Source organism: Xiphophorus couchianus, chromosome 2 (genome assembly GCF_001444195.1).
Source record: "Xiphophorus couchianus chromosome 2, X_couchianus-1.0, whole genome shotgun sequence".
In the NCBI taxonomy this organism is placed as follows: domain Eukaryota; kingdom Metazoa; phylum Chordata; class Actinopteri; order Cyprinodontiformes; family Poeciliidae; genus Xiphophorus; species Xiphophorus couchianus.
In genome coordinates, this window is record NC_040229.1 from 17753886 (window position 1) to 17764769 (window position 10884).

The window sequence follows — 10884 nt, forward strand, 5'->3', positions numbered from 1 at the left end:
AAACAGTGACTGACAATAAAGGCTGGAAATATGTCACTGTATATTGATTGTTTCACTTTAAATAAATTATGCATGTAACTGTTTCTGCAAAAGCCTGCAGGATTGTAATGAGGGATTATTTTCACATAAATATAGTTTAAAAGAGAATCTGTAAATTTTCTTGCTTATTAGCTATAATTCAGGATGTTTTTTGTTAATATACATGCTCACAGGGATGAAGAGGATGCATCCGAGCAGAGTCCCAGTCAGCGCCGCCTTTACGACCTCCTGCAGACAGGGATTGGCCGCCCGGTGGCCTCTGAGCAGGGCTGTGATGTAAAAGGTCAGCTCTGTGATGGAGCCGAAGGTGGCGTTCACCACAGCGCCGACAGCGAAGTTACTCTGGGCGGCGATACTGCAGAAATGGAGAATGTTACCATCAGATTTGCTTTGATAGAAAACCTTTTCTTTTTCCCACTGTGCAGAGGATCACGGTCATTTTACCTTGCGATGCCCATGCCGATGTAGTAAGACAGGGGTATGATGGAGCTGATCGCTGTGGCAAACTTGACATCTGAACTGGCAAACTGGTTTTCTCTGTCAACATATCCGATTACCAGGGCAACGATAACTAGGGGGAGGAGGTCTGAGAGCGTGAGTCAAAGATCTTTACAAGTCTTGCCATGGCACACAAACACACAGAGAGAGAAAAACTGAAGGATACTGACAGCAAACACATTGATCCCATCAACAGTGTATTTGTAGTAGTACCAGTTTGCAGCATGGTAGCAGCACAGCAGGGCTCTGGTCTCATAGCCTTGATGCTGCAATTTCAGGTTAAAAGCACAAAGACAGAGATGCTTCTCTAGACATCCTGATGCGGTTAATAATAAACACTTCATCCACCTTTTACCTTCAGGTGAGAGCTGGAGGACAGCAGGACGTCCTCAGGAGGCAGGAGCAGAATGACGCTCACGGTCTGAGCGCTCATCTTGGAGACCGGGATGGTGAAGACCAGGATCCAGGAGATGAAGCAGACCAGAGAATGGACGACAGCCAGGGGAGGAAAACCCAGCAGCAGCCAGATGTAGGTGGAGAGACGATGCTTGATAACAAGGAGAGCACTTTGTGTAAACAAATAGGGTCTTTAAAAAGCTCTGGGTGTGTAGGAAGTCCAAGCCGTTCTACTCTGGCAAGTATTTAAAGTCTCCAACAAGCTGTGTTTCAGCTCCTCTGTTCCTGCTAAAGAAAACATCCACACAGCATGATGCTGCCACTATAGACTCTGAGGACGGCATGTTTAGGGTTTAGTGCAGCATCATATTTCCACCACACATGATATTTTGCACCAAAGTCCACTGCAAAGGTCACTGTATGACCCTTGAACATCTCCACCTATTGTCATGTTACAACTACAAAATACAATATAATTTATTGGGAGTTTATGTGATAAACCAACAAAAAACAGATTTTAAAGTGGCAAAAAAATAATGAATTAAAAAAATATATTCAGCCCCTTAACTTAAAAATTGTAGAACCGCAAAAGCAAATTCTTACCAAGGATTTTTGATCTATTTTTTTAGTGCAAATATAAGTATACTTGAAATAAGATGAAAATAACTTGGAAGTAACTTTTCAGCAAGATATAGGAGCTTGTTTTAAGTCAATAATTTGATAATATTGATAAAAAAAAGTTGTTCCACTGGCAGAGTATGTAATTTATAACATCATTTCTCCCATGTCATGAATCATTTTCCTTGCACTTCACAACTACTGTATGCACTACTTTGTGTTGGTTTGTCACAAATATCCAAATAAAACTATAAAGTTTGGTCTGTACGTGACAAAATAAGAAGTGGTTAAAGGAGTAGGAATACTTTTGCGAGGTCATGTAACTTAAAGCTACATTATAAGAGATTAATAATTTGTTCAGCTGCAAAATTCCAACTAAATTTCAATCACATTTTACAAAGCATTTTCAAACACCTGAACAACTTGCACACCAATCTTCAGAGTAATAACAAACACTCAAAGCTATCTGTGCATGTTCTAAAGCCTGTGTGATTGTAAACATTTACCCAGTAAGGAGTGCGAGGAGGTCGTTCTGGCACCTCTGGAGCCGGTCCCTCTGTGGCCGAAGGCAGCAGAACCGAGGAGCTGTCCGCCACCGTCTCCACGCTGCACTCACAGTCTGGTGCCTCCTCACAACATCTCCTCAAAGTGGTTCCAATCTGGACAACCAACCACAGGGAGGAGTTATTTCTCTGTCGCTACTCATCTACAATGCACGTCTGGAAACACTAACTTAAGATCTCATTTTCAAGACGGAGTTATTAAAACAACATGAAAGATTTCGGTAACACTTTATTTGACGGGGTGCGCATAAGACTGACATGACACTGTCGTAAACACGACATAACACCTGTCATGAAGATGACGGAGTTTTCATGAATGTTTATGACTCTTGTCAGGAAGTGTCATTTGGCAAATAATGCACTTTTAATGCAAAGTTGCATTAAAAGTTGCATTAAAAGTCCATCAAAATTGTCAACTTTGCATTAAAAGTGTCATTATTTACCAAATGACACTTCATGACAACAGTGGTAAACATTCATGAAAAATCCATCATCTTCATGACAGGTGTTATGTCATGTTTGTGACAGTATCATGTCAGTCTTATGCGCACCCTGTCAAATAAAGCGCTACCAAGATTTCTAAGAAATAGCAGTCAACAATAGAGTAACTGCAGTTTGCAAAATCGCACACACAAAAAATCCTTGTAAAAGCGCACACAGGGTCAGTACGATCCCGCCGGACCGCGAACAGAATAAAAAACTTGTAAGGTCTAAATGGCACCGTCTCAGATGTTGATGAACCCTAGGTGATCCTGTAAATTAATATTTTCATGTTAAATTTGAGTTGAAATTTTAAAAAAGCACAGAAAGTGAAATAACCAAAATTATAGGATTTTATGCAAATGCTACTTTATAAACCCATAATATTTGAAAAAGATGGTTATATCCACAGAGATCTCAAATGACTTATGATTGGATTATAACAATGATTTTTCAAGTTAAAATATGCAATGCGAGAAAAGAAGCAGAAACAACTAAGCAAATACTAAATTATCTCTCATTTCTTTTCTTTCAAACTCAAAGGAAGCAAAGTTTAAGCAACATCTGCAGTGTTGCAAACATGATCTGCAGATGCAAGTTTCAAAATGTGTGGTTTTAGTCAGGAAAAAATGATTTCTCCTCTCCTCACCACAAAACTAAGCAATAATGCCGAAACAAGATTCAGAAGGACTCGATCTTAAAACAGCAAGCCGAACAGGAAAGAGGCTGAGCAGAAGCAATACCTCATGGATCGTGTTTCCAAATGGCCACAGGAAGTAGCAACACAACTTCCAGCAAAGCTTGCCTGGAGTCACAGAAAACAAAAATAAAAATGAGGCAGACATCTTATATTTAACACAACATGTCCCACCTACCATAAGGTAAGCCGATAACAGTGATGAACATCAGAATACCGACCAAAAAATACGCCAGAGACACCCACCAACCAAACAGGAGCACATACACAAGATTTCCACACGTGATGAAGTGACCTGAAAACAGAGCCACACAAAAACAAAGCTCAAAAATCTTTTAGCAAACTTCAGAACAAAATTTCAATCAGTGTAATTACCAAAACTAGGCCTGTCACGGTAACAAATTTTGCCGGACGATAAATTGTCCCAGAAGTTATTGTGATAAACAATAATATTGTTGTTTTGAGACCTTTTTTTTTTAAAGGTTTTGTTGGCTCTAGTGGCCTTTATTTGAAAGTAGTTTGACAGGAAACAGGGTAATCAGAGAGGGGGAAGACATGCGGCAAACGTCGCCAGGCCGGGAATCGAACCTACGACCACCGCTACAAGGACTAAGGCCTCAACGTGGGTCATGCTTTGCCCCTGCGCCACCATAGCACCCCGTTTTGAGACCATTTTAAAGAAATAAAACAGTAATGGCAAAAAGATAATACAAGAACATATTCTGAAAGATCAATAAACTTTAAATTTGAATGGACATTTAACACTTGGACTCGAAGACGTTTTAAATATCCAAACTAAATAAACAAAGCAACTAATAAAATTCATTTTGAAGTCGTTCTAAATAAAATTGTCCTTCAAAAAAAGAATTAGTTGAGACCAGAGCACCAAACTGAAGACTTTTATCATCCAGTTCTTGGTAGAAAGAGAGAGAAAAAAGAAAAACAATAAATTATGCCTGTGGAAATGATTGAGTTTTTTTTATTTATCATGCGATTAATTGATTTATTGATTGTTGTGAAAGGCCTAACCAAAACATCTTAATACAGGTTTCACATCCTCTTCGACATATTGTGATATTTATAACATCTCTGTGCAACTAATCTACTGGTGCAACTCAGTAAATTAGTCTATAATCAACAAGAGGCTTCATTCTAATTTCACAGAAAAATTACCATAGACATAAAAATATATCTCTCTTTGGGTTCCGAATCTATATAATAACGAGTTTCCCCATTTGAACAGAATTATTAAAGTAAATTTACTTTTTGATAACGTTATAATTTCGCGATGTGCACCTGGATAAGTACAACAGCAGAAATAATAAGCAGCACAGCTTTAGGCAGCAGTTAAAAGCAGAAGATCTGTACCTGGACCTGAATGTGGTTTGATGACGTTCAGTTCAGAGTAAAGCTCCTTCACAACATCTGACCGGTCTTCAAACGGTCGCGCCGTGACGTGGCTCTTCCACTTTCTGAAACCAAACTGATTCACAGACCAAATTATAAATTTCCCAGCCCTTTACACTCTGGTAACTCTAACCTGCAAGAAAACCCCTCGCTGTCTCACCCTGTAGTTGTTGACCAGCTTGTTAGCCTCCACTTCATTCTCCACTCTGATGGCTCTCTTGCTCTGTATCTCCTCCCAGCTGTCTTCACAGACATGCTGGCTCGCACCTGCAGCAACAAGCATGACACTGACCAGTTAACACTTGCTAACCTGCTGGGAAACGCTGCTCATATGTAACATTCTGGTACATAAGACCTACAAGCGGCTGCGGGACATAAGGAGTGATGTGGAGACGGAGTGTGTGTGGCATCAGGTAGTTGGGTCTCCTGCAGTCCGTCATGGATCTCCTCATGATTGTAACTCGTATGAGGATCAAGAACACATGAAGGATCTGTAACACCAGAGAGGAGATTGTTTTACTGCATTTAGTCACGACAAACACTGAATGTACTGGAACAGCGAAGACCAAACAGGAGGTTCTTTTATTTTTTTCCCATTTGTATGGCGTCAGAATGTCACATCTTACTCGTTAATAATTATAAGGTCATATGTATTTCGATAGACAATACAGACAAAACAGTACCAACACCATTACTAGATTAGAACAAAAATCTTGACTTCCCCTTTTGTCAAGATATCAGTGCTCACTCATTTTAACCTAGAGCCTAGTTTTGGTTCCTATTTCTGTGTTGTTGTCTGGGCTTCATAAGGTGAATGAGGAAATATGACAGGCAGAGTAGCATGTTGGTGATTTTAGTCAGTGAATATGACAATTTGGGGGTTACATCTAAAAACCTCCCTGTAGTGATTTTGTTAATTCTGTAACATATAACAAATATAAACATTTGCTAAACGTGTGTTTTTGCTTCAATCCCCTTGATGATCACGTTAACTAAGCAAATTCAAAAATATACTTTTTAATTTAAGTCGCTGTTGTGATTTAAATTTTTTATTATTATTATTGTTTTAGCAATATTCGTTTTGTAAGATTTTTTTTTCCTTGACTAGCATAAGAAATGGTAATATTGAATAGTTAAGTCGGTAGTTTGTGCAGCTATTTGTGTCACAGTTAATACCATCCAAACAGCCACACTGGGGGAAAACCTACTAATTAATACAATGTGACTGTCTGTCTGCATTAGTGCTCTGCTCCCGCAAACTGGTAAATAGCGATTGAAAAATAAGCAGTAAAATGAAGATGGAGAATGCTGAAGACATCCACTTTTATTAGTGATGAAATCTGCAGGTTATAATAAAGTTTTAAGTCGAAGGAAGCCAAATATACTCATGATCCGCTCACCCTGCGACTGTTCTGCGGTCTTTCTCCTCCGGCTGGTCGAGTCTGAGCTGCGTGTGGACGACAGAGACATTTCTCCCAGTAAAACCAGTCACCCTCACCACTAACCCATTCACTCTCCGCAAGCACAAGCCTTCATATTCTCTGGATCAGGCGCCGCTGTCGCCCCGCTTCTGCGAAGACAGACAGGCTTATGCCGCTTGGAATTGTGGGGGATGTAGGCCAGTCGTGGTGGTCACTTCTTAAAGAAAAAGTGCACAATTCAGGAGCGCTTTTGATGATGTAAATATGAAGAATATGACTTCAAATGTAACTTGAAATAGTTCAAAGGTAACTTGTCATAGTTATTTTTTTATGTTGAAATTTGGAGTCTATTCTGATTACAAATGGCCAAGCGAAGGTCTGCAGAATTTAATGTGGATCACTTCACTATGCAAACACTCTGGACTGATGAAGATGTATGCTTGTAAATGACCGCATGACTCCTGGGCTAATACTCATCTGACCACTTGGGGGCACTCGAGGAACACCAGAGCTTAGCGGATTGTTGAAAAACTAAAGAGGTTGATTTTAAGAAAAAAGTGTCAAATTGGTCCTGAAGTGGTTTAACACCTTGATCCCAATTTATGTGAAGCATGTCATACATACTTCAAAGATATCTCAAGAAATATATATATATATATATATATATACTGTATGTATATATATACATATATATAATATATATAATATATAAATATATAATAAAGGAAACTCAATGAGTTTCCTTTATTTTCATGACTATTGACATTGTAGATTCACACTGAAGGCATCAAAACTATGAATAACACATGTGGAAATATGCACTAAACAAAAAAGTGTAAAACAACTAAAAATACCCCTTATATTCTAGTTTCTTCAAAGTAGCAACCTTTTGCTGTGATTACTGCTTTGCTCACACTCTGCATTTTCTTGATGAGCTTCAAGAGGTAGTCACCTGAAATGGTTTTCACTTCATAGGTGTTGCCCTGTCAGGTTAATAAGTGGGATTTTTTGCCTTATAAATAGTCATGAAAATAAAGAAAACCCATTGAATTAGAAGGTGTGTCCAAACCTTTGGTCTGTACTGTATATATGTATATATATTTAAAAAAAAATCCCTTCTCACCCACCGCGGGTGGTTCTTATCCTCTGAGCTCGGGTCCTCTACCAGAGGCCTGGGAGCTTGAGGGTTCTGCGCAGTATCTTGGCTCTGCCAAGGACTGCACATTTCTGGACTGAGATGTCTGATGTTGTTCCTGGGATCTGTTGTAGCCATTGGTCCAGTTTGGAGGTGACTGCCCCGAGGGCCCTGATGACCACTGTGGTCTTCACCTTCCAGGCCCTCTCCAGTTCCTCCCTGAGGCCCTGGTATTTCTCTAGTTTCTCGTGCTCCTTTTTCCTGATGTTGCAGTCGCTTGGTATTGCTACATACGGTGGCCGACAGGTGCAAATGCGCAGCAAAAGAGAAAACATGCAAACAAACAAAAAACACGCGCACAAATTAAATGCGGCAAGCAAAAAGCGAATGAAATGCAGCAAACAAAAAGAGAGACGCAAACAAAAAAGAAGACACCCCCGAATGAAATGCAGCAAACAAAAAGAGAGACGCAAACAAAAAAGAAGACACCCCCGAATGAAATGCAGCAAACAAAAAGAGAGACGCAAACAAAAAAGAAAACACCCCCGAATGAAATGCAGCAAACAAAAAGTGTTGAAAACGGAAGTGCTCCAGACCACTAGGGGGAGTCAAAGAAAATAGTATTCATTTCTATGGGACCAGATGCAAGATTCAGAGAAAGAAATTTGAAAGAAAGTAAAGGTACGTATTACTATATTTCTTTTCAGATACGCCGTCTTTTATAATATTATAGAATAACAGAATAATTTATGGGTAGCGTGATAGACTTTGTGTCAGTCATACCGTTCTGGGCTCGGTCTCGACTCTTTGACTCCCCCTAGTGGTCTGGAGCACTTCCGTTTTCAACACTTTTTGTTTGCTGCATTTCATTCGGGGGTGTCTTCTTTTTTGTTTGCGTCTCTCTTTTTGTTTGCTGCATTTCATTCGGGGGTGTCTTCTTTTTTGTTTGCGTCTCTCTTTTTGTTTGCTGCATTTCATTCGGGGGTGTCTTCTTTTTTGTTTGCGTCTCTCTTTTTGTTTGCTGCATTTCATTCGCTTTTTGCTTGCCGCATTTAATTTGTGCGCGTGTTTTTTGTTTGTTTGCATGTTTTCTCTTTTGCTGCGCATTTGCACCTGTCGGCCACCGTAGCTACATCTACCACAACGGCTTTCCTCTGTTGTTTATCCACTACGATATATATATATATATATATATATATATATAATTTATTTATTTAGAGGTTCCAGAAATAAAAACTCAAAGCAATGTATGTTAATTCTGTAGCTGATTTCATTAGCCTATCTTAACTATTGAAAATAAGTGATAAACAGCGCCACCGTCTGATCAAATGGCAGTATGAAAGGTATTCTGTGAGTCATGCAAAATACAGACATGTTGACTGAAAATTAATTATAACCAAGGAAAGAAATTAATTGTTAAATATTAAATATTAATAAAGATGAGAACGTGAAGTACAGTGGTGGACAGCAATGCACTATATTTACTTGAATACTGTATTTAAGTACCTTTTGAAATTTAATTTTTGAAAAAAATCTGAAAAGTGGGAAAAGACAAAAAAACATGCTATTTTAACTGATCAAGATGCACTTCCACATTTATATATGTCGTTTTAACACCATGCCCTGCAGTTATCGACATTTGCTTATAGTAGGAAAACATCTTGATAGTTAAGATGGTAAAATATAATGCTGTGAAATATTGAAAACAAGCCTTTTTTTTTTTTTACATCTGTATTTGTATGTTCACTATGAGAGGTTCCATCGTTTGGTTATTCCTGTCTGTATACACAGAGTATGTTCATTTCAATTTATTGTCCTAAAATATTATTAGAATAACATTTAAGAACTTTGTTCAGGGAGTTTAGCAAAACTACACTATAGAATAAGTAAACCCCAGTGCTTTCTGATTTTAGTTAATTAAAATAAAGTTTGTAATTAGTTACAGTCATTAGTTTTCCAATCTGTGCAAAGTTGAAATGTCTTTCATCCTGTTTGTTTTGCTTTTTATTGTGGTCAAAACAATGCTATTTATTATTTTCATTTATTTATGTGTCAATTGTGGAATGCTTTCTTAATATGTACCCTAATTTTCACTGTATAGTACAATGTCACTGCAAAAAATACAATGATAAAAAACAAGCACAACTACAAAAATACTTTCAATGGGAATTTAACTGCCTTTTCCTGAAATAACATTACAATATAATCATGATAGATGTCCTTTAGAATTGCAGAATGTGCGAAATCTGTGAAATATCTACGGTCAATTTGAAGAGCGATTTTCATTAGGTTTTAGAAACTCAAATTCTCACTGAAAATTCGATTTTCTATTGTTGCATATTTTTAATGCAATCATCAATAGTATCCAGAATAAAGGTGTGTTTAATCCTGTAGTAACAAACTAGAAATTAGACTGAGATTTATTAAAATGTTAAAGAGCGTTGCTTAGGTGGAAAATAACACATTATTCTGGTTTAGATAATACGTTGAACCCATTGCTCAACAAAAGGCTGCCTCACAATCCACAAAAAGTGGCCAACAACACTAATGACCTCAGTCTAATTGCCCCTTATTTAAGAGCTTTTTATAAACAGGGTTATGAACACATCAGAGTGGTAAATGAGCCAAAATTATAAACATCTTTCCTCTTTTCTCCGTTCTGTAGCATTAGTTAGCATGAACATAACTGTAGCAGTGTTTTAAGTGCAATGAGAACTGATTCCTGAACATTTCAGTGCCTTCTGTATTCCAGGTTTCTATTATGATATATGTATTAGCTTTATAAGCAATTAGAAACACTTGTCTAATCTTAGTCCATATGAAAAAGTCTGTGGTCTCTTTTCAGTAATTTAGGGCTGGTGTGATTTTATATTTCTTAGAAAAGTAGTTAATTTGAAAAAAGAGCATTCCTCCACAGTAAGGAATGCTAAGATGGAAAGCACAGAGTTTAGTTCTGCCGCCACACTTTTTATCTTAGTGTTTTATTGAAAAAAAAATGCTAAAAATGTGTAATGTTCCATGTCTTTTAGGCATTGAGACATGGTGAAGATGAGTTTCAGAATGGGCAACAAATCAGATTTAGGTGTCAATGACTATTGCATGTTTTTTGGTGCCAGATAACTTGATCTGAGTGTTTTATAAACTGCTGATCTGCTTTTACTCTCATATCTAACCAACTCTTGGGTTTGTAAACAAGGGTGTGAAAGAGAGAAAACATCTGGTGAGTCAGCTGCAAAAGCTCCTTGTTGGTGTCAAAGGTCAGAGGAGATGATCAAAAGGCTACATACAGTAGCTCAAAATCATTTGTCAAAGCCATCTCTGAAGGGGTTATAGCTTAAACTTTGAAGATGGGCTTTAGCAGCAGAAGATCTCACCAGATAACTTTCATGTAAGAAAGGAAGCAGAGGCTACATGTCTAACAGGCTCACCAGAATTTGAAAATCATTGATTGGAAAAATATCTGTGAAGAGGGTATTTTCCTGATATACTTTGGGCCCCAAAGCATCAATGGAAAATTATTTAAATGCTGTGACATATCTGAGTATTGGTTATAAACAAGCCAATCCCTTCTTCAACAGTGTCCATATGGTTACTTACCAGGATGACTTTCCACTTCACAAAGCTTAAAAT

The 10884-nt window shown here is 38.0% G+C and overlaps 1 protein-coding gene across 2 annotated transcripts in view; it reads right to left on the reverse strand.

The window, feature by feature from the left end:
• LOC114154420 (low affinity vacuolar monovalent cation/H(+) antiporter-like) overlaps nt 1-10884 on the reverse strand; it is a 31555-nt gene that overhangs the window by 6363 nt on the left and 14308 nt on the right. Inside the window, exons 1-11 of one of the 2 annotated variants that reach the window (XM_028033507.1) lie at nt 6099-6296; nt 5058-5189; nt 4859-4965; nt 4660-4774; nt 3470-3586; nt 3338-3399; nt 2058-2210; nt 893-1084; nt 704-803; nt 484-625; nt 211-394 (exon numbers count right to left, since the gene is read on the reverse strand). In XM_028033507.1, coding sequence (XP_027889308.1) covers nt 211-394; nt 484-625; nt 704-803; nt 893-1084; nt 2058-2210; nt 3338-3399; nt 3470-3586; nt 4660-4774; nt 4859-4965; nt 5058-5189; nt 6099-6168 — 1374 coding nt within the window. In that variant the 5' untranslated portion in view covers nt 6169-6296. Of the gene's footprint in view, nt 1-210; nt 395-483; nt 626-703; nt 804-892; nt 1085-2057; nt 2211-3337; nt 3400-3469; nt 3587-4659; nt 4775-4858; nt 4966-5057; nt 5190-6098; nt 6297-10884 lie in introns of those variants that run through there. The other variant, XM_028033498.1, reaches the window with a different exon arrangement.